Genomic DNA, 23,674 nt, shown 5'->3' on the forward strand with positions numbered 1-23,674 from the left:
CAATTATGAGATAATGAATGAGCTAAAAAGTCAAAATTATGAGCTAAAAAGTCATGAATATGAGATAAAAGGTCGACATTTTTAGATAAAATTCATAAATATGAGATAAAAGGTTGACATTTTTAGATAAAAAGTCATAAATATGAGGTAGAAGTCGTGAATATGAGATCAAAAGTAATGAACATGAGATAAAAGGTTGAGATTTTGAGATCAAATACAAAATTATTAGATTCAAAATCATAATTATGGGATAAATAGTTGAAATTATGAGATACAATTTGTCTTTTTATCTCATAATTGTGACCTACCATGAGAATTTTGTCTTTTAAAATCATGGCTATGTTTTCATCAAATCTTTTTATTTAAACTGGCAAAAATGGGTTTCCATAATATCTCAACCTTGTAGTAAAAAAGTTATTGAAACAAAGTCATACAAGTACAGCATTTGTCCACATGTAATTATTTACATATTCCCTCTTTGTGAACAAAGGACTTCTAAGGGAAACCTTTTCAGATTCCTGTAAAGAAACCATGGGCACACCCACAACATCAATTTTTAATATTTCTGCTTGTTTAAAGATAAAGAAAGGCCCTGAAAAGATGGCACAATGTCTAAAGAAGATCCAACAATTAATAATAATCATTTACATTCTCTACTAGTCCAAGACTTCACTAAGTTATTACCTCCTGAGATGTGACTGTGACAAATGTCTAGAAAACACAATGAATACAGACAACAGACGTCTCATTAATGAGAGAAACGTAGTAAGGAAGGAACTCTTAACTTAATTCAATCAAAACCAAACACTTCTTTCACATTTGGTCAACTTTATTTTCACTTGGTCTCATCTTTTAGTAGTACATCTGACAACTTTGATTGACAGCTGAAGTCTTTTTCCTTCACTTCCGTTTTCCACCAATTCAAGCCATCACCAACAAAACTGAAGCAACATGTACATTTATAATCATAAAAACAATCAAGGAGACAAACTCATAGAACAAAACTCCTAAAAAGGCCCAATGATTTGACTTGTCAGGACTCCAGAGTCTCCAGAGAATCATTTGAAAGTTCACGACTGCTCGGTGTCATTAAGGATTTACTTTCGTATAAACCAGCAGAAATGGATATCTGCTAGTGAAACACCTTTCAAGAATTAAATCGGACCTGTTCGTTAAGCTCCAAACGACACTCCGGAAATTCTAGACAGTCCCGACATCTAGTAAACACATGAAAGTCTAAACATCTTTTAAGTTCTCACTTCCTCAAGTGCATTAAAAATAATCTAGTAAACGACGCTGAGAAAAAGGACTCGATAAAAGAAAGAAAGCACATCGACAGGATGATCCACAAACACCAGTGGTTTAGTCCCCTGAAGCGATTCCCCAGTTGCAAAGTTTCTTCCAAAGAATAGCTGAAAATCCCCTCTCGGTGCAGCAGTCACCCGACCTGATCGCTCCCACTGTGAAGCGATGATAATGAATCAAACTCATCACTGACGTTCTCTGGGAGAGGCTAAACAGGAATTAACGTGCCATGACGATTTTCTTTTGACTTTGTGGCAGAGCCGCAGGATGAATTGATTGTTGGCAGGCTCCCCCCAAATATATGAAATGTGGCAGAAGTAAAGACGGTCGAGCTCTTAGCTGATTGAAGTGCTTTGTTTATAGAAGGGATGGAATGATTTTTATCAGAAACAGATCGAGGGAATCACCAGCAGGTGGAGCATGTGCTTTGAATGTGAACCTTCATTTTGAAATCACAGTGATCTTTCTTCGGAGGGAGACAGGATGGACGATTAAAAAAACAAAGAGTGTCTGAATGTTTTCTCCTCAACCCCACAGATTCATTACAATGACGTGATTCGAGTTGCTCAGTTGCCATCTATCTGAATAACCTGACAAACAGAATTATCTATCTAGCAGTAACCATTCTTGTTAGGTTTTACAGTGTGACTGAACATAAGAAGGACATGGCAGAGACGTTACGTGGCTCAGCTCGACTAACAGGTCTACATGGGTTTATGCATGTGTGTGTGTTTTAATGCGTTTATGTTCTTTATTTTCCACGGTGGCTATCCTGTTGTCTTTGCTTTAGTTAGTCGTAGGCATCAGCCCTCCTTTCTCGCCCTCTCTGTTCAGTCCAGTTCAGTCATTTTCTCCTCCTGCTCCTCCTCATTGTCTCCCATCTCCATGGTTACTGAAGTGTGACAGACCAGTCTACCCCTGCGTTCATGCCGGGCTTGCGGAGCGTCAACATGGACATTGAGGCGTCGAATTCAAACTCCACCTGGCTCTCCTGACCACCTGCAGGACAGAAGAAGAGACAGTCAGTGAGAGAGAAAAGAGTGACAATCTCATCTCAGACAAGAATCAGAAAATCTCACACTCAGGATCAGTGTTGGGGGTAATCACTTTTCAGGAGTCATTACTTTGTTGTGGTAACGGGTAACGTAACACGTTAGTTTTGCAATTAAAGTAATACGTATTTTAGTTATGTTTTCAAACAAGTAATCCGTCACTGTAAGGCTGAAGATATACTTGCAGCTGGATGTCTGCGCGAATATGTGGTTCAACAGCCAGTGTATCTCCGGCCTTACAAGTTTCACTGCATTTCCCGGTTTCTTTTGTTTCCACAAAAAATAAAGACAAATCACTGATGCATTTGCACTGTTTGTGTTTCTCTCCTACGTCTTGGCAAGCGTAAGCAGCCACCTGTGGATGTGTAAGTGTGGTTGTGTAGGCTACGTGAGCCTGCGTTTCTTGTTTTCAAAGCGGCAGCCGCATAAAATGTATCCCTCGGCTAAGTTTGCTGTCTGATTGTTGGCAGCCAAAAAGCAGCTGTTACACGCCAGGTACCCTTGGTTTCAGTTTCCTTTCATGAACATTAAGTGATTCGTTCATTTTCATTTCAGTTGAAAGGCAAAATAAAGACCAGTAGTCCTTATGCTGAATAAAGAAAGAAATTCAAAGACATTTTCTAAAAAAAAAGGTCACACTTGAACTTCTCCAAACCTGGGGGGCTCAAATGCGCACAAAGTTCAGTCGTCCACACAAAATGGCTTAATTTAAAAGCACATTCAGTGTTATACCTCGAGGAAGTGTGATCTGGCAGCAGTTGACTTGTTCGTACATGAACAGCTAAAAATAAAGTAACATGAGAAGCCGTGATAATATTCATGAGTAATAAATCATCAGGCTCTCCTTTTCCTATGACCTGTATGAACACTATTTACTTTAGCACAAAGAGAGGCACAGATACACTTACACACTGCTTTAGTCACTGTAAAAAGAGAAGATTAAAAACTATTTCTACATCCTTCTCTTGAACTTTGTTCACATGAATTCGATTTAAGTTAATGGGAAGATTGTTCAATTGTATTCAATACTATCTAATGTCAGCTCAAACCTACTGAGCAGCATTCAGTCTCAAAATAAATCAACCTGTGAGAATTGACATGAGACAGATGTTGTTATGTCACTCACCAGCAGTCTTAAGAGTAACCTTGCTGGGCTTACTGGCTCCCAGTATGATAATGCGTTCGATCCAGGAGCGGGTAGAAAACTGGGCATCCGGAGCCATGTTACTGTGGACCAGGCAGAGACATGGATTTAATATTTAAGAGGTTTTACAAAATTAAAATTATACAGTAACACTATAATAAAAGAGGCAGGTTTTCTTAAATGAGAGATATTATTCATCACTCACACAGAGGAGAGGATGTTTTTGGCGAAGGAAAGCTTCCTGAGGATGAACTCCTTCTTTTCATAGTTGAAGGTGTGGCCATCGTCTATGTAGAGCTCGCCCTCTGCAGTTCTCTGTCAGACAAAACAAAAATGAAAGGTCAGAACTTCATGGAAGACAATCGCACTTGCAAACATATCAAAATAGCAGTGGGTGACGGTTGGCTCTTGTAGCCGTCATAGTGGTTTGTGCAATTGACTTACCTGGGGGTTAAGAGCCACGTGTAGAGTGTAGGGATCGTGCTCCATGCAGGTGGAAGACCTGCGAACTCGTAGCTTCCTGGGAATAATGGAGCCGCCACGCTGGAACACAGGGATCTTAAAAGAAAGAGAGCGCTCCATATTAAAACAAGAGGAACAATAAAAACTATGAAAGAATGTGGAAGGCCTCGAACTGAAGGAGTTTGTGATTGTAGGTGAAATCATTGAACGGGCATCTTAGTGTCTTACAGAGCTCATGGTGACAGGAATGTAAAGGTTCTGGGCTCCATTGTGCTTCTGGAAGGTGTGGACGTCAAACCAAAGCTGAGGAACACACACAAGTTCAGAAAAGGTTTCATCAAGACAAAGAACTCCTGAGTGTTGTTACTGACACAGTCGGTGCAGAAAGATGAGTAACTGTGTTCTCTTACCTCATCTTTGCCAGGCAGGTAGGCGGTGACTCCCCTGGCTCCCTCCTCAGTAACCGGGTGCACCAACAAGTCTCTCCCTGCAGGACAGTTGAGTCACATCAGCGAGTCTGATACTCGTTTTGAATCACTCCTGCCTCACTAATGCCTGATATTCAGGTTTTCATTCTAGTTTGTCCGCTAGTAACTCGGCTGTTTCCACAATAAACAGACATGATCCACACCCAACACATCATCAGTTTCACAACAATATCTGCAGTGCAACAGATCTGGAGAACTCGGCTGAGATTTTGCATTTAATTAAATCGATAATTGGAGGCTAGTTTTAACATCAGACATTGAGGTTTTTAAGTAGATTCGTATCTAAAGTCATAAACAGATCTCTTGGAACAAAGCACATTAGAGTTTTAATGTTCTGTGTCTCACCGATCAAGAACTCGTCATCGATAGCAAAGGTAGCAGGATCCTGAGGATACTCCAGCCACAGAGGTCTGCAACAGAGATACAAGTGTCAGCTGAGTGACATGAATGCACAACATTTTTATATGTATGAAAGGGGTAAATGTGAGGATATTCACCAAATCTCCCGATTTTGGTAATCGGGATATTGCGACCAGAGTGTTTTTATCATGATCTGCAGTAAAATCTTATATTCTCCCGTCCCCACTCAACACCACAGGAAAGACGACATGAAAGAGACACAAACACAAATGGTGTTTCTTCGAGTCCTCACCTCATGATGGGCTGTCCAGTCTGGTGTGCTTGGTAGAACTGCTGGTACCAGTAAGGCAGGAGGGTGTAGCGCTGGCGCACCACCTCACGGATCAGCGCTGTGTTTTCAGGACCGAACAGCCAGGGCTCGCGGCGGGGTGTGTCCAGGTGAGCGTGGGCCCTGAAGAACGGCTGGTACGCCCCAGTCTGGTACCAACGCACCAGCAGCTCAGTGCTGGGAGACTTGAAGAAACCACCGACGTCAGCTGTGAGACAGACGGGGTCAGTGTTAAGAGTTAGAGTCAGGCAAGGTGCTTTTAGAGCCTGATGTAAAGCAAACAGCCAGAAACAACATCGTCTTGAGATCTGCCATTTTTAGAACTTTTCCGCAGGAACTGGAGGAGAATTAGATGTTATTTATTTGTACAAAATAAGCTTTATTTAATGTAGATGCATTGACATAAACACCTGATCTCCTCATGAATGTGAACTTCATGCGATATGAGTCAAATGTTTGAAGTTGTGTGACTCTGGCAGATGATTTTTAGAGTGGCGTGCTAAACAAGTTAAAGAGGGAAATGATGCATATTCTACACTTCTAGCGGTGTAACAGTAGACTGATCACACTCACCACCGCAGAAAGAGATTCCAACCAGGCCCAGGCTCAGACACATGGGGATGGAGATTTTCAGATGGTCCCACTCAGCAGCATTATCTCCGGTCCACACAGCACCTACAGACACAAACACACTTCAACACACTTGGTCCTGCACTAAAATAACCTGACAATAGGTTTCTAGCACATAACCAAACAGACTTAGAGTTCAAATCACTACAGGATCTCAATTTCTTCTCAACATATCTTACTTCAATCGTAATTCTGTTAGGTACTGGTTTTTGTATTTACTTCTTACACACTTTATATTTTTTATATTTCACTAATATTTAATATTCCATTGTCTTTATCCTCATAAAAACCTACTCGTTACCGGTTGTACTGTACAATTATTTTGAGAATTTCCTTTGGGATTAATAAAGTTCTACCTCTAATCTTATCTAATCCAAGTTTCATTGAAGAACCAAAGGTCTTACCGTAGCGCTGTGACCCAGCAAAGAAGGCTCTGGTCAGGACAAATGGTCGCTCGACTCCTCCTGACCTCTGGATCAGACCCTCCGCCGTGGCCATTTGCTGCAGGTTGTACACAGGATAATCATTGAAGCAGAGGGGGGATTTTTATGCAAATCATCTGATTTTATAGAGGATATTTTGTTTCTCTTTCAAAGCAATTTGTGAGCTCTGACAGTGTGATCATATCACTAAGATTATTTAAATTTACTAGACTAAGATTATGTTGAAGGGCTGCTGTGTCATTTTGTTTTACTAATATTTCATAATTTGTGTTGTACTGGTTTCTGCTTGGTGAATGCATAAATACTCAACCAGACCAAAAAACAACAAAGTCTGAAATAAAAATATTGAACAGAAAGCTTCGGTTCTTTCACACAAAGAAACAGACGACCTGTGTGCACTCACCACATAGAAGCCATACAGGTTGTGGACGTCGCGGTGCTCCCAGGCTCCGTGCATGGCGTCCTTGTGCATGGTGACCTCTGGCCCATTAAAGACTGATGGCTCATTCATATCGTTCCACGTATACAGGTTCTCCATGGAACCCTGGAGAGCAGACAGGGATTGTGGATATCAGTCTCAATGCCGGACTAATTACAAAATTACTAATTAAACTTGTGAACAGATTCAATAAACCTCAGTGGAGACATTACAAAAAGACAGTAGCCAATAGCAGCAAACTGTGGCTGTAGTGGGCAGCTCCTGAGTCAAAATATGCTAATGACACTCTGTGAATAGTTGCAGTGAGCATTGAAGATTCATAACAGAGAAAGAAGTGTCCTTGATACCAGGGTTGTAAAAGTCATACTTGAGTAACAGTAAAGATAGTATTTAAATGTTACTTTGGAAAAATTGAAAGTCACCCATCATGACTCTGATGCAGCATGTAATCTGTAAAGTTACTAGTAACTAAAGTTTTTAAATCAATGCAGTGGAGTAAAAAGTTAAATATTTGTCTCCAAAATGTAGCGGAGTGGAAGTATAAAGTAGCAGAAAAAGGAATTACTCAAGTATAGTACAAGTATTTCAAAATTGTAATTAAGTACAGTTCTTGAGTAAATGTAGTGACATTCCATCGCTGCTTAAGACTCACCTCATACTGGTCGTAGGCGAACATGCTGGCCCACCAGGCCCTCATGTCTGCACGGGTGAAATCTGGATAGCCGGCACTACCTGAAAAGATGTCATGCGAAAGGGAAGTAAGAGAAGTGTTCCTTGTTAGAATGAAGATCTCTGCACACCAAGAAACACTTTTTCCTCAGTGAAGATCCAGTTCAAAAAAGTATATTTAGAGATACATTTTCTACACATTGATGTTGAGTTGTCAGTCGTCTCTTACCAGGCCAACACCAGCCCTCGTAGTCTCCCCCATCTTTATTCTTGATATAGAAACCCCGAGAGCGGATTTCATTGTGGATCTTGTAGTTGCTGTCTACTTTGATATGAGGGTCCACAATGGCAACCATCTGTAAAAACAACGGAACAAAAATTAGTAGAAAGTAAACTTTATTTTCTATTATTTCAGGTAAAGTGAGATGATATCAGCAGAATAGACACTGAAGAACCCTAAAGTTGTGGATCCTAACATTATACCTTGCGTTTCTTGTCCACCAGACCCTGCAGCATCTCCTTTGGTGATGCAAACTTGTGTGGATCCCAGGTGAAGTAACGCTTGCCATCCGTGTGCTCGATGTCGAGCCAGATAAAGTCATAGGGGATGTCGTGCTCGTCAAAGCCTGCATCCACCGTCTGCACGTCCTCCTGGTCATTGTAGTTCCAGCGGCACTGGTGGTAGCCCAGAGCAGAGAGGGGAGGGAACGACTGGGTGCCTGATGACGACATGAGGAGAAAAGCTGAGTGATAGGATACTTCTATCAGGTAGTAAAACATGTTCAAATTTTATCTTGACTTTAGCATCCTAGTTAGAGATTTGACTTGTTAAGACACGTTAAAAACTGAGCGAATACCTTTGTGTTTAATGTCTGCATGACCAGAGTTCTATATGATTAACCAGCATTTTATTTTACGTACTGTCAAGAGCAATATGTACTACTGGTAGCACCTGGGGCTTTTCAAGGCGCGTGCTAGCTTGGCTTCACTCTGTTTCACTCGTCACGACAGCCCAGCACTGCAGGGATTTGCATTTTGACTACATCAGGGCTACCTGCTCGAAGGTGTTTCTTTAGCCAATGAGGCACTTGTTTTGAATAGTGGTCAGAAGAGCGGCTGTAAATACTCGTCGGTGCAGTATTATTGAAGAATAACAACAGGTTTCTTAACAGTTATTTAATTTCCTATTAATTTCTCACAATAAAAGTCCCCCGATATCTAGTTATTTAAATAAAAGCTTTAATCATGAGGAAGCAAATCCAAATGTTGGGTTTTCACCAGCAGCAACTTAACAGGACTCCTTGTAGTACAGCTGAAAGCGGATACGATGAAAGTAGCAGAATATTAGGATACAAGTCACAAGATTCAGGTAGAAGCTACCAAAGTACTAAGAGATGAACACAGAGACTCTCTCTGATCTCCTGCACAGACAAACAAGAACGGCACAGTTTGACTCAGAGCGGCCAAAAGTGCCAATGTAAGGTATGTCCTAGAAAAAACATGGTAAAGAAAGCATTATATCTTCATATGAATGGCAAGTTGTCCAACTTCCTACCTGTGAGGGAGGCATACTGAGAGAAGATGTCTTTGGGTGTTGGTCCAAGCATAATGAAGACGTCGATGATGCCGCTTTCAGAGATCCAACGCACATCCGTCTGTGGTGTCTCACTCGAGCCCTGCACATAATCCAGCATTTTCCCAAACACAGTCTGGAGAGAGAGGAAAGTATGTGAGTGATGGACTGGGCCGGCTATTTGTGACAAAAACAGTTCAAGGAACTCAGGTGGAAGAAGAGACTTACCTTTCCAGCTGTGTTGGAGCTGATATCCACCCAGGTCTCAGCAGCATTGAGCCAGAAGATGCCCGTGGTCCGCTGGGCGTTGTGGGCCAACATGACAGGGACAGCGCCGTAAAGGGCCATGGGGTTATAAAGCTCGTACTGGAACACATCCAGGTTGTAGAGCCGATATGGATCACCATTACTGAAACAGAAGAACACTTACTCAGGCTTGATTCAATGAAGACTGTAGAGAAGACAACACTCTATGTAAAAGAACCCCTCAAATATCTTCATTTTGTATGCGAGATACAACTTGCTATTGACACTCACTCTGTTGTTTTGAGTCTGAGGGTGTCTGCGTGTTCTGGGATGCCGTAGACGTGCTCAACCCCCGGCAACGAAAAGTCTAAACTAACAGCAGAAGGACCTGAGGAGAGAGAAACCCATGATCAGTTAGAGGAAACAAAATGGAGAGAAAAAGCCACGTAACACACAAGACTTATTTCAGAGATGATACAAAAACACAGTTCAGTTAAAATGAACCGTGACTGATAATATACGTAAGTAGGACTTACCACTAGGTTTACTATCTGCATGCGATTTAAACGATTCCTCCCACATCCCATCTTCTACTTTCTCTTCCTCTTCTTTTGCTGTCTGGCAGGCGAACAGGGGGAACAGACACATCATTTACAAGAGAAGAATAAGGCTGAGAGCATAGAAATGTAAAATATAGAGGAACAGAAAAGAAAGTATTTCAGAGTGTTGTACCTCGGCCTGATTTGCCGGCTCAGCCTCCTCTTTCTTCTCGCCCTCTGGGTCTGCCTGACTGCTCCATGGGAAAAAGAACGGAGGGGGAAGGGGACACAGGAGAAAGAAAGAAATGTCACCTTGGCATAGTCATGCTATCTTGTGACGACTAACAAAATGTGGGGAGTATAGTTAAACTATGACAAAAAGGAAAAGGACGTACAAACAGGGAGATTGGTGAATGCCCCCTGACTCCAAAATGACAACTAAAAAATACACTACATGGTCTTACATTACTTTAATGACAAAAGGGACTGAGCAACTCCCTACCTTGTGGCTATTTAAAGCTAGGCATTTTGGGACAGGACCTCTTGAGGCTGCGACACGTAACACCCACAATGCTCCTTACAGAATCAAGTGCTACCCAGTGGATCCCCCGTATAACATGATGTAAAGGTGGCCATGGCATTGCACCAAAGACCCACTCAAACAAGCCTTCAACCGACAAAGGTTTGGTGCAGGATCTGCAGCAGGCAACGCACATGCAAGAGGCAGTGGAGCCAAAATGGGTTGTCGAAAGCTTGTTATGCCGTATTCATATTAAAGCGGAAAAACAAGGTTCCTGTGTCACATGTTCTGTGTTGCAGGATTCTTAGGGCAGACTCACAATCAACAATTTTAGACAAGAGATAAAAACCTTGCTGCAAAACCAAAGATATATTTTGTCCTTATTCCATACACTCTTCCTCCTTGTCACATCCTGGCGCCTACATTACCCACAAACCAGCAATGAAGAAGATCAGCTGAAGATTTAAGTGTGTTATGCTACTCACAGCTAACCTCAAGCAGAGATGAGAAACGGGCTGCAGAGGGCCCAATCCCAATGTCCCCGCTAAAACCTTAAGCCCTGAGCCCCTCGTGGACTTAGCTGACGTCAACTGCTAAGTGTTTGAGTAAGAGAGTCTTCAAGGGGCTGAAATGGTATAAAATGAATGGGACAGCATTCAGACATTTCGCTTTACCTTGTAGGCCCTAAAGATCCCTACTAGGGCTGCAACTAACAATTATTTTCATTATCGATTAATATGTTTATCATTTTCATGATAGTAAAAAAAAAAAATACTCCAGACCAAAAGTGACATCTTCAAATTCCTTCTTATATCCAACCAACGATCCAAAACTAAAAAACGACTCTTCATTTAGATGCTCTGATGAAGGCTCCCAGGCCAAAGCATTAACATGTTGGTTGACATGGCTAGAATAAATTGGTAAGACTGAGATTTGTCAAATCTGTCCTGAAGATTTGTGTGTGTTACCTTTACACCTTTGGGTATTCAGCAGTAGGGACGTATGACTTTAGTTTAGCACCACAATATAAAAGACTGGTAAGGCGCATCCTCTCAAACAATAAAAGTAGCAAATCCTGACATTTAAGAAGCTGGAACCAGGATGTGTTTTTGCTTGAAAAGTTACTGAAACGACTATTACTGATACTCAAACTGTGTTTTTGTAACAAACCTGGAAACAAATGGCTCATACTTTCCCCAGGAAATGTTTTCAGTTTTGTCTCAATATGACTCACTAACACTACTCATTAATTTAGTTGCCCTCCATCTTAAATTGCAGCTACACCACATAAATCAGTGTGGGATGGTCACAATACACCACACACACACACACAACAATATGGAGGGCTCCTACAGAACCTGTTTTTCCGCAGTAATGACAGTACGGTCAGCAGAAAAAAATGTCCCAATTTAGAGAATTATTACCTCGAAAACTGGAACGCAAACTAAAGCATAACCACAAAGAGAGATGTTGCTGTCCGGTTTGGGAACTGGGCTTCTTTGTCTGAAAATTAGACACAAACTAGCTGGTAGGAGGCAGACTACGTGTGTGTGAGGACAGAAAAGCTTTGGGTTGATGCACCTTCTGCGACTAGCATTATTTTTCATCTACCGCGGTTAGCTCTCACTGGAAACTGAGCAAGCGTGACGAATCATTTCAGTTAACATAACTGTTCGAGAAACAGTCAGTCATGCAGCTACAGTGTTAGATCTACTCTACGGAGATGATTTAGTAAATCAGACGCTGATTGGACAAAACAGTGGTGCACAGTTAAATCACTGGTAGGCACAGCAGACCCTACATCATTGGGTTGTATGTGTTTTTTCATGATCAGGATGATTTTTTCTTTGTTTCATGAAATAAGACAAAAAAAATCAAACACCTAAGTGGCTATTATTGTTTAAATGATCCTTTGAAAACATGAGGATGATAACAAGGGGCTGGACTGACCCCTTAATTCTGGTTCGAATTAAACACAGACATGCACACACACTCACCCACGCCCCTCTCTCACTCTCAGTCACATTTATTTCAGGGTGCTTGGTGTGATGGGAGTCCCTACACTTTTTGACACTATTGGCAGCATTAGCACAAGGAACAGAATACACACTTACAAATCTTAAGGGTCTTTACCTAGAGAATACCCTCTTGATATTATCCCACACGCTAGCCACTGTGCTAGTTACTTTATAGGAGAAACTAGGATGATAGGGGAGAAGAGGACAGAACAACGAGTCAGAGACAATACTCAAAAAACAAACCATTTCATGGGAACAAAAATAGAAAATCATCCACTGAGTGAGGACGTGGATTAAAAGAGACGGCTGGCATTTGGAAATGTGTGTTCATGCGCGGCTTCTCACGTGTCCTTGCGCATCCTCAGGTGCTCAAAGGCCAGCAGGCCGCGAGAGTTCAGCGACATCAACACGTCTCGCCCTTCCATGATGTCCAGCCGGAATGGCCTGGCGCTGACGATGACCCTCTGAGACTCCGCCCCCAGGGACAGCACAACTCCGTTCTCGTCCTGAGACAAGAGAGACAGGCTGGGGCCGAGAGAGAGAGGAAGGGGAGAGAAGGTTAAAGAGAGGATTTAGTTAGAAAAACTGAATTATTATCTACTCACTATCTGCTCCAAACTTAGAAGCTCATTTCAAATGTTGAGTTCGGCTTCACAAGAATTTAATAAAGGTAAAATGACAGCATTTCTGAGAGATGAAGCCAGAAAGCAATTATCTTAAAAGGCTGGCTCTTTTTCAAATGGGCTCCTTAGTTTCACTGGACGAATTTATAATCAGATTTTTACACAACACGTCTTTGTCACAGCAGATATTCTGACCGATTGCAGTAGGAAAAGCACAGGTGTTCTTGTTATTTTACACCTGTACCCTCCTGAGGACCCTGACACATCAACTGTAGGCCAACGTCATGGCCATCAGTGAGCCCCTGTGGCCCTCCTTGTTGCAGTGTGTCCAGTAGCTGTTCAACTAATCAGTGCACGAGAAGAGAAGTGGAAAAAGAGCCTGTTGCCATAGTATCCATTATTTTTTTCCCTCCCAACTACATTAATGAGACATTATTGATTAGAAGCGACTATATCAGCGATTTAGCGGTGTGCAAAAATTCTGCTTTATCTCTACAACGGTTTGGTTTCCCTTTATGAATGTCCAATACCGACTAACACTACCTGGTGGTGTGGAGAGGGATTTTTTCTCACGCAGATGCAGGAAGTATGAGCTAGTTGGCTGTGTGCTTTAGCCTTTGAGGCGTGTTCAACTGTAGCTTTTAGGCCGAGAGGAGATGCAACAGTCAGCTTTCACCACCACCAGTTCTCTGATGTTGGTTTGGTGTATCTGGGCCTGAAAGATGACCTATTGAAATGTCTGCTGTGAGAAAGGCCTATATTATTTTTCTCTTTCTCTACTTAAACACAAAAAGGTTCCCATTTTTTCCTTGTAAAAGCAATTTTTTCTATCCAAATGTAGTTTTCAGAATATATTAGTGATTCTGGGCTAAATTAATAAAACTGACTAGGTCTGCAACTAACATTGTCAATCAATCTGTTGTTTTTTCATGATTAAATCGATTGGTTTGGTTTAAGAGGTCAGAAAATGGTGAAAAATTACGATCAATGTTTCTCAAAGCTCAAGATGACGTCCTCAAACATCTTGTTTTGTCCACAATCCAAAGATATTCAGTTTACGGTCATAGAGGAGTCAAGAAACCAGAAAATATTCACATTTATGAAGCTGGAATCAGAGAACCTTTCCCTTAAACTTGATGAGTCAATTATCAAAATAGTTGGCAATTTATTTAATAGTTGAAAAATAATCAAATAGTTGCTGCTCTAAAACTGACACACACAACTGTTAGGACTGCACACAGAAAAGACCTGCCTTTTCAGTTTGACATATCAAAACCTACACCCAGCCACCCACCACCGCCACACTTTTATTAGCACCCTTGGGAGACTTACGGCTCAGTAGGTGGCTCCCTGATGAGCACGTCTGGGACCTCATAGCGAGGCTTCAGTGGCTTCAGCTCGTTAATCTTCACCCTCGTTATGTTTCCCTGGAGACGGTAGAGCTCGAGCAGCAGACGCACCTGAGAGGCAAACACAGAAAGAGGGGTGAGAGGGGGATGAAGGAGAAGCAAAGGAGAGTACATAGGAATTTCATTGTGATCTCAAACACGGCAGCAGAGATCTGCACATGGGTTCAGCCAAGGGCTAGGATTATTTTAGCATTACACTTTGTTTGCCATATTAGGCATTTGGTTTTGATACCACAGAGAAGGGAAGCTGTTAACTTGGGCTTTCACGACAGCATGTGTATGTTCACTGAAATGTGGGAACAGACTCATCATATGGCCATAATCATAAAGACGTAATGTTAATAAGGAGTTAGTTCTCTATGTGTGATTTACCTTGTTGTTGTCATTGATGAGCTGTAAGGTGAGTCTGGTGTTGGTCAGCTCCATGGTCTCCAGCAGGGCTCGATAGGGAGACTCGCCTGGCTTCAGAGCTCGCTGACGCCTGTTGAAAGTTTAATAACAAGAGTGGACACCAGTGATACATCAATACCTGAACGCTTTTCTTTGACCAACACTAAATTTTAATAGGTCCCATATTGTAGAAAGTTACATTTCCAGTCTTTTTTATATTATAAGGAGGTCTAGCTGCTATTTCAATACTGTGAGTGTGAACAGATCAAAACACTCAGTCCGTATTCAGAAAATGTTCATTTAAGAGTTGGGGCAGAAACACAGTAGGCGGTGCTTGCTCAGGCCTACAAGAGCTGACCAATCAGAGCAGACTGGGCTTTTAAGGAGGGGCCCTTAAAGAGACAGTAGCTTAAATGAAGCGTTCAGACAAAGGGTGAATAAATGTTCTGCAGCAACCTGAAAATGTGCATAATATGGGACCTTGAGAGGAAGTAAATGTATTATTTTTCCATCTTCTTCTGTTGCACACTCACTTGCAGAAGGCACTCTGGTCACAGGTCTTGAAGTTGCCCTTGTCCACGGCCCATGTCCCACTGAGGCACACGGCCAGCCAGAGCAGCAAGACAGACGCCATCCTACAGAGAAAATCAAGGAGACAACCCAAGTTTAAGATGGTTCAGACCGATCACCTCTCCAGTTCATTGACTCATACATGGTTGAGTAATCGCCAAAGAGGCCCCCGGTCAAACTATAGCACGTATACAGGAGTTAAACTTATACCGACACACACGGACTTTGATCTCTGCGTGGTGGTAAAATGTGTCCTCAAATGTGAAGCCAGCGCCAGAAAATGTCACAGGCAGCTAAACCCATTTCCCGTTTCCTCATCCTGCTGCAGCCACACGGTGTTCAAAAATATTAAAACTTGTTTTTCATGTCAGAGCGGACATGTAAGGACTTATTTCTAGCCGTCATGCTCCTGTCAAAGCCGTGTGATGTGGTGTGTTTGAACTGATGCCAGGTGACAGCATTAACTAGCTAACGTATCAGCTAGCTAATGCGGGCTAAAGTTAGCTAGCATTCAATCGGAAATCTGGTCAAATACAGGAGGAAAATGGGCACACATGATTCATTTGAGGATAATAATGTATTAGTCTTTTACAGACGGACTTATTCTTGTTTGTTTGACAGCATTGTTATCGTTTATCACATCTTCGGATAGGGAGGATGTCGAGCTAACCTTTGCTGACAGCGGTAACGGAACAGGGAGCCTGTCAAGCCGCTAATTCAATTGGGGGGTGATCTCGACTTTTCCATAATGATTTTCCGTTGCGGCCATTAAAGCTTGAAACAGTGACTTTGCCTAAACGCCCACTAAGTGTGCACCCACAGCGATAATCTCTGGCCTCTCACACGCCGATAATAAATCAAATAAATGATAAAAATTCACAATGAAACTGCGGACCTGCTTTGTCTTACCTCTCAGTGAAGGCGGCCATCTTGACTATGTTCCCGTTTGACTCCGCCCATTTCACTCCGCAACAAAGATCGTTAAAAAAGTAAGATTCTCAACCGAGATTCTCAAAAAAAAAAAGATCTCTCTAAAACCTTTAAATGTGAATTAAATCATCCAGATTGCAACATTTACTTTGTGTAGTTTTATTTTCTTTCTTTATAAAGACGTTATCTTGTTATCAGATTGGGGATAAAGGGAGGATTTATGTGAACTTCCTATGAATATTCATCCTCTCAGGCACGGACACGTCATCGCCGAGCTCCAGTCAGTGAAGTGCACACATTTGTCCTGGATTGATTTCCAACCAATGCAACGTAGAAGTGGTGGGAACACGTGTACAGTCTAATGCAATGCAATGCAATGCAACGAATAAACCCTGCAATAAATCTGAAGAATATTTTAAAATATTAGTCTTATTTTGTCCTTCCTAATTATGACCAAGGGTGTTTCCATTATTCTGTCCAAACCCTCAGTGGTTTACAAGGACTCCTATAAGGGGCTGCAAGATCATTACCAGGATGTAAAATACAGAAAAGACAGATTCTCTTACACATTATTGTGCTTATTTTGTAGTATTTTCTTATGAACTATGGTATAGTTTTACTTTTCGAAAAACCTCTGAGGTTTATTCGAATGCAACTGGCTCGGAGGAATAAACAGTTCCCAGCAATTTAGATCTTAGTGTTAAAGTATTAAGGAATAACAAACAAAAGAGGTTGGAAACCACTGTCTTAGAGGATTTACAGGCTGTACATTTAAACAGGCTCTGATCACTTTAATCACCAACAGAGACTTTAATCGCAAAGAGAGTCCTGTCATAACACATTTTAACCTCAACACGGTTGCTCAATTCATGACACATTCTAGTAACAGATGAAGATTTATTTGTAAAGTGGTTGAAACAACATAAGAAATGCAAAGCGTGTTTGTGGCCACACATTAAGAACATGAACAGTCTGAAAATGATGCAAAACAGACAGAAAGTTAAAGTTGCACTTTGTAGTTTTGGGGAAGACATCTTAATCAGAAGAGAAAGATCTTCATTGACTGATTTTTTATGCGTCAACAAACTCTTGGTTTTCATTACTGAATAAACCGAGAACAGCTTGTTTATTCAGTTACAGAAAAAATAAATATTTCTCATTTTGTATTATTACCTCATTAATATTGTAAATATAAAAATTCTGAGTTTGAATTCGTTCTCCAAAACAACATAGTACCTCTTCAAGTTGTTATTTTCTAACCGATATGACACATTAAGGCTTTATTTTGTGTGGAGCAAATTCTGTTTTCACAGAATATACGTGTGGCATTTCTTTTGTCCAAATAACAAATAGTTAGAAATGTATCATGTCTACAAATATGGTACAAAAAGGTATACACACACACACACACACATGCATACAGCTATACTTGTATGAAACTGAACTACAGTGATGGCAACTTTGCAGTCCACTCATAGAGCACACAGACATTGAATAGTCTCTATTTATTCCCTCTTCAAAGTTTGCTCCCCATTAACCTTCAGAGCTGGAACCGCCAACACAGGTGTCCCAATCTATCTATGTTTTTATGCAGGACGCTGTGGATCGGTGCCACGTATCTTGCTACGTCACCATCCCGTGAGAAATCCCTGCAGAAGAGGCCCTTCTCTGAGCTGAAGACAAACTTCTGGGGCATTGGCCCGTTTCCTCTCACATACTCCCACACAGCCAGGAGCAGTAGCCTCACCTCGAAGGGAGTGAGGTGGGGGAAGGCTTCGTGGACATTGGCCAGCACGGGAGGCAGGAGCTGGCCCTCTCCCATGCAGGACACCAGGAGGCAGGAGGCCTGGAGGTGCCATGGGGAGTCTGTGGACAACGCCTCACGTGACGCCTCCCAGTGAGCCAGCAGAGTGGCCAGGAGGCCTCTGAGCACAGCTGAGCAGTAGCAGAGAGCCGGACGTCCAGCTGCCACAACCTGAAGAAGAGGGAAGAGCACGGGGTGGGCCTCGAAGCAACGCCGGATGTGGATGTCTCGCTCCACTGTGGTGCGGGCGTGCTCTTCTGGGGGCCAGGACAGCTCACCATTGGCCACATCTGGACAGACGTTTTCCACCAATGTGACTGCAATGACCTTGGCTGCCTCTGCGTTGATGGGAGCTGGCTCGTCAGGGTCAGATGGTGGTCGTGAGCCGTTGATAGAGCCATTGAGACCAGAGGAGCTACAACACTGGACTACGACAGCCAGAAGAGTCTGGACATTCTGCAGACAGGAGAAAATGATGGTGACACATTTTCAGTGTTTTCTGCTGCAACACATCACACAAATCTACCTCCACCCAATCAGTTAAATGTTTACGTGAAAATGTAGTTTCAAGTTCAAACAAATTAAAAGGCCTGATAAAATGTACATCCATAGAAGAGCTTTGACTGTACTGGTGCTATCTTCTATATTCCACATTTTGCTTGAAAGTATGCTCAACTACTTTGCTTAAGGAGGGAGCAAGTGGGGGGAAGGGAGATGCGAATTTGTCGGCTAATGTTACTGTATTAAAATCCAATTTAATTGTATTGAAACTGTGCTCTCAAATTGTGCAACTTACCTGGATGACCCCAGATGGGTCAGGCAGCTTGGCAGCAGTGCGGACCTTCAGCCCCTTGCCAATCACCCCGGCATGAAACACAGACCACACGCTGCCAGAAAAGTTGACTGTGGTGCCAAACCGACAGTTGATGTCCAGCAAAGAGGCTCCGAGGTCGGGGGATACCGATGGCGAAGTCACAGGTGCGCCAGACATGTCCGCGATCTGCCCTCCAAACAGCTCAGCGTTGCCTTTGTGCAGCGCTCCCTCAACCAACTGCTGAAGAACTGCTTTAAGAGTGAGCGGAGAATACGCTGCGAAACGGGACAGCAGCAGGACTGACCAGTTCACCGCCTCCCCTGCTTGTCCCCCATCTCGCCCCACCTTCCCCCCTTCTCCTCGTCTCCTCAGTGCCAGAAAGAAATGTGTCACGGCAGCACGGGAAAGCAGGAGCAGGTGTGCTGGGGAGGAGGTGCGAGGGAGCGGGCTACAGGACAGGAGGCGCACTGCAGCGTGAGATACAGCTGGGTCACCGTGGAGAAGGAGCGGACCAAAATCATGGAGGTGCCCTGAGACCGCTGAGCCCACCTGGATGGCCATGGATGACTGAACACCTGCTGCTCCTCTTCTCTCCTCATCCTGGCTCTGGATGGCTGCGGCCAGGTTCAGCAGCAGCTGTCTCAGCTGACGGGGCCCCAGAGTGTGTGTATGGATCTGGGCCACACAGCGAGTCACAGCGGCAGGAATGAGTCCTGCTATGCAAGAGGAGAGCGTTGTGTGGAGCTGCCAGGCCAGAGCCAACTCCTCCGGGTTGCGGGCCTGGGTGAGAAGCTGGCAGAAGGCCTCAGTGGCCACACTGGGACCCCCATACACCGACAGCAGACACAGCAACTGGTGCAGCCAGAGGTGACGTTTCCTCTCCAGTCGCAGCGTCTCGGCACAGAGCTCACCTATGTGAGACTGCAGCTCCTCCAAGAAGGGGATAACCCTCTGGGGCTGAGAGGAAGCTGAGTGGTGGGGGTTGACCTCAGTTCCATCCAAGCGGTTGAAGACCAGTTTGTGGAGATGAAGAAGCAGCATCTGAAGAAGGCGATCGCATCCTTCTCTGACTCCTTCATGAGGGGAGGGTGTAGGGCCGGAGATGATGACTGAGGCCGGGGTGGCTGTGTCTGCCAGAAAACGGAGGACCCGGGCACCTCCTGATGGACTCTGGCTTATGAGGTGGACAGCCAGCCCTAGCATGTTATCTAGTTCTTCTCTGGGGAGGCCCTGCAGCAAAGCCTGCAGGTGGAGCAGGACAGGAGGGCGTAGCAGCTCTACCAGTTCTGCAGACACGGCACCAAAGAGGTTGGGGGACATTGCAGCCAGCTGCAGCAGAAATGGTACTGCAGCACGACGGAGTTGAGGGGAATTCTCCCAGGACGTTGAGGATGAAGTGGGAGACATAGGGCTCGATGGAGTCAGGCTCTCCTGAAACATCCTGAGCAGCTCCTTCCTGATGCTGTCTGAATGGTGCGCTGCAAGGTGTCCGAGGATTCCCACCACTGAGCCAATCTTGGGCACTCTGCTGCCTTTATCTGCTCCCATCACAAGAAGCCCTTGGTCCTTAGCGCCATGAGAGCAGAAGTCCTTGAGTCCGCATGCCAAGACTCGGCTGATGATGGTACCCGGGAAGGCAGAACCGATGTGAGCCACCACCCAGTCAAAATGCGGGGAGTGCTGAACGGAGGTGTCCAACAGCGCATCCACACAGGCGTCAGGGCACCAGGCCAGCATGGCGGCCAAACACTGGGAGTAGGCCTCCATGAGGGAGCGGGTGGCAGCACAGGACATCCAGAGCTGGAGCAGCTCATTGAGGCTGGAGGAGTGAGGGGCCACCCTGCGGCCGGCATGCTTGCTGCTCAGCTGACCCAGGAGGTCCACAGCCCAGGCAGATACCAGAGGGGCCCAGGCCCGGGGGTTGAGGCGGATGAACTCTGACAGGACACCATGAACCTCCTACAGACAAATCGAAATAATTAAGAACATTTACTGGGTCGTATTTTTATTAATGCAAGAAAACAAAGGTAAGGTTAGTGAGACATGGTGTGGTCTCGATACTGATGCTCTTTGAGTTTATAAAAACAATTCAGACGTTTTGATTCAGAGTAAGAAAATAACACAAAAGTTATATCAAAAGTATTGAGTTAGTTTTTAGCTCAACACACAAAATACTGGGGCTGCAACAAACAATTATTTTCTTTATTCAGTGATCTGCCTATTATGTTCATGATTAACTGTTTGATCTGTTAAAAAAAAAAGGTGGAACATGCCCGTACAATATCCGAAAGCCCAAGGTAACATCTTCACATTGCTTTTTTGACTAAAAGTAATAAATATTCAGGTTTATGAAGAAAAGCAGCAGCATGGCCTGTTATGTTTTAATATTTATTAGTCAGTTATAATTTTCATGATAAGGTTCTTGTTTAATAAGAAATCCTATGTGTGTTCCTGTGTCATCACACCTGTATGATGTCCTCCAGGTTGGAGCTGACCCCGGAGCTGGCATCACCCTCTGTCTCTAGGTTGTGCAGGAAGGCGGAGACGTGCTCGTCATAAACGCCCCTCAGATGCTCCAGCACCGCCCCTCGACAGGCCGGGACGGAGCGCAGCAGGCGCACAGCACAGCGGGCGTGTTCCCGCACACTGAGCTTCCGGCCCTGAACGGTGTCAACGCCACTGATGAAGGACTTGATCTCCTGGGACAGTTCCTGGGCGCTAGATGAGAGGGACAGACAAAGGATGGAAATTTAGCACAAGCAGAACATGATGAGGAAAGGGATGAGAAAAGAGAGTGTGACTGTGCAAGAAGGAAACGATCATTTCAGACTAGTTTTGCATCACTAAAAAAGCGATGTCCTTAAAATATATCATATATGACAAAGTCAAGCAGCAAATCCTTCTGTATAAGGAGCTAGAACCAGAAAGTAGTTGGTATTTTTGCATTAAAAATTGACGGGCAGAAAATTAATCCTCAAAATTTAATAACTGATCAACCTTTAAATCATTTAACAAGCTTGCTCTGTCCAGCTCACCAAATGTCAGAAATGGCTGCTGTTCTGGTTGAGTGAAAATGACTGGGTCCTGAGGTTTAAGCCAGAGAAAGCCACCTGGAGCAAGCAAGGATGTGCTCTTGGAAGCTGTGGTTGGCATTTTTCACTACTTTCTGACATATTATACACTAAATGACTGATTGATTAATCGAAAATAAAAATGGCCGGAATATGGCATCAAGTAAGAATCATATTCATTATCCATTTATCAGCATATTTCTTATAAATGTATCTAAATATTTGGTCAAGAAAATTGATTTTTGAGGAGACTTAATAAAAAAAAATTGAGATATATATTTTGTATATATAAATATATATTAATATTGCAGTATTATTTTACGGCCATATCACCTAACCCTACAATCAACTAATTGATTGTTGTAGCTCAACAGGAAAATGATAAATAATGGGGATAACAAACTATTTTATAACATTTAAATACACAACATTTCCCCACAAACATGAGCTTTTCTCTAATTAATATAATTTGTAAGTGTTTTAAGGGTGTTGCTCAGGACAAATAACATCTGCACAACAACACGTTGGGCTCCAACAGCTTGTCATGTGTCGATGTCTTTGTTGATCGTTTAATAAAGCACATGGATAATCGATTAACTGAGAATCCTCATTGCAGCCCTGACGCCCAATGTACTGTGGCACAGTAACTTTCACCATGAGCTGGCTCTGAAGACCAGACTAGTATTGATCTTTGTGCAGTTAACTTAAATAGAAAACAAAAGGCATGTGCTGAACTGACTTCAGAGACTAAATGCAGTAGTTGTGTCAGCCCAGCAGCTTCCTCCACACTGCCACTCACCTCAGGGCAGTCTGCGGTGTGTGAGTGTGTGAGCTCTGCATCGCTTTCAGCGGACTCCCGTCAAACACCACAGACATCGCTTGATCCTTTAGCATGAAAGCGTCACATTAAATCCTCCTCTCGGCTGCGGGGCTTCGAGGCGAGCGACTGTGACAGCTTTTTGTTGTTTCCTCTGTCCAATTTCAGAACAAAAATACCCCGAAAGGGCGCTCCTGAGCCGGAAGTGAGCTCTTCTTCGTCGGCACTACAAGGCAAAACGTCGCAGAGAGCTGACGTCACTAGCGACATCTTGTGGTGCTGAAACTTCTTTCTTTCTTTCTTTCTTTCTTTCTTTCTTTCTTTCTTTCTTTCTTTTTTCTTTCTTTCTTTCTTTCTTTCTTTTTTCTTTCTTTCTTTTTATTGTTTGTTTCTTTTTGTTGGTTTGTTTTGTTTGTCTGTTTGTCTTTCTTTCTTTCTTTCTTCCTTCCTTCCTTCCTTCCTTCCTTTTTTCTCTTTTCTCTTTCTTTCTTTCTTTTTATTGTTTGTTTCTTTGTTTCTTTTTGTTGGTTTGTTTTGTTTGTCTGTTTGTTTTTCCTATCTTTTTGTCTGTTTGTTTGTCTTTCTTTCTTTCTTTCTTTTTGTTTGTTTGTTTGTTTGTTTTTCTGTTTGTCTTTCTTCGTTCTTTCTTTCTTTCTTTCTTTCTAGTTATTGTTAGTGTATCTAAGTAAGACAAAAAATAATTTATTTATTTATTAATTTATCTGCAAAGGTAAAATTAAGTAATTGACAAAAACCCTGAGTAAATAATGTTTCTTTAAATGCTTGTTAATAAACACACTCATTAAATAAATGATCTTATAATTTTACAATTAATCTTAGGCCTATGTGTCCTTATTCTGTCTATAAATGTTAAAATAATTATTTAATTCTACACGAATATCAAAACACATTTCAATAAGGATTTTTAAATTTTCCTTTCTGTTGTTTCATTTGGCCTGTTTATGTCTTGTATTTCATGATTCATGTGTTTTTCCTGCTTTAATATTTTCATCTCAACACCACTTTAATC

The 23,674-nt window shown here is 42.8% G+C and overlaps 2 protein-coding genes across 5 annotated transcripts; both read right to left on the reverse strand.

Moving 5' to 3' along the window:
* Window positions 1-808: 808 nt before the first annotated feature.
* Window positions 809-16,193, reverse strand: ganabb (glucosidase II alpha subunit b). 4 transcript variants are annotated; one of them, XM_073486617.1, is made up of 25 exons: window positions 16,118-16,193; window positions 15,172-15,273; window positions 14,621-14,729; window positions 14,172-14,299; window positions 12,562-12,741; window positions 12,332-12,397; window positions 9,872-9,929; window positions 9,676-9,757; window positions 9,431-9,527; window positions 9,122-9,302; window positions 8,876-9,029; window positions 7,804-8,039; window positions 7,550-7,676; window positions 7,304-7,383; window positions 6,616-6,756; window positions 6,174-6,270; window positions 5,713-5,814; window positions 5,104-5,347; window positions 4,797-4,861; window positions 4,374-4,450; window positions 4,192-4,266; window positions 3,946-4,059; window positions 3,707-3,816; window positions 3,484-3,584; window positions 809-2,304 (listed from the first exon to the last, which is right to left on the reverse strand). In XM_073486617.1, exons 1-25 carry the CDS (start codon window positions 16,135-16,137, stop codon window positions 2,195-2,197), a joined length of 2,856 nt encoding a protein of 951 aa, XP_073342718.1. In that variant the 5' UTR covers window positions 16,138-16,193; the 3' UTR covers window positions 809-2,194. The 4 variants fall into 4 exon arrangements, with proteins under 4 accessions (XP_073342718.1, XP_073342719.1, XP_073342720.1 ...); XM_073486618.1 differs by lacking the exon at window positions 16,118-16,193 and adding an exon at window positions 15,879-15,896; XM_073486619.1 differs by lacking the exon at window positions 12,332-12,397.
* An 828-nt stretch (window positions 16,194-17,021) lies between these two features.
* Window positions 17,022-22,855, reverse strand: ints5 (integrator complex subunit 5). The gene is made up of 4 exons (XM_073486296.1): window positions 22,627-22,855; window positions 21,222-21,474; window positions 18,739-20,715; window positions 17,022-18,398 (listed from the first exon to the last, which is right to left on the reverse strand). Exons 1-4 carry the CDS (start codon window positions 22,719-22,721, stop codon window positions 17,679-17,681), a joined length of 3,045 nt encoding a protein of 1,014 aa, XP_073342397.1. The 5' UTR covers window positions 22,722-22,855; the 3' UTR covers window positions 17,022-17,678.
* Between the last annotated feature and the right edge of the window lie 819 nt (window positions 22,856-23,674).

Source organism: Pagrus major, chromosome 18 (assembly GCF_040436345.1).
Source record: "Pagrus major chromosome 18, Pma_NU_1.0".
Classification (NCBI taxonomy): Eukaryota; Metazoa; Chordata; class Actinopteri; order Spariformes; family Sparidae; genus Pagrus; species Pagrus major.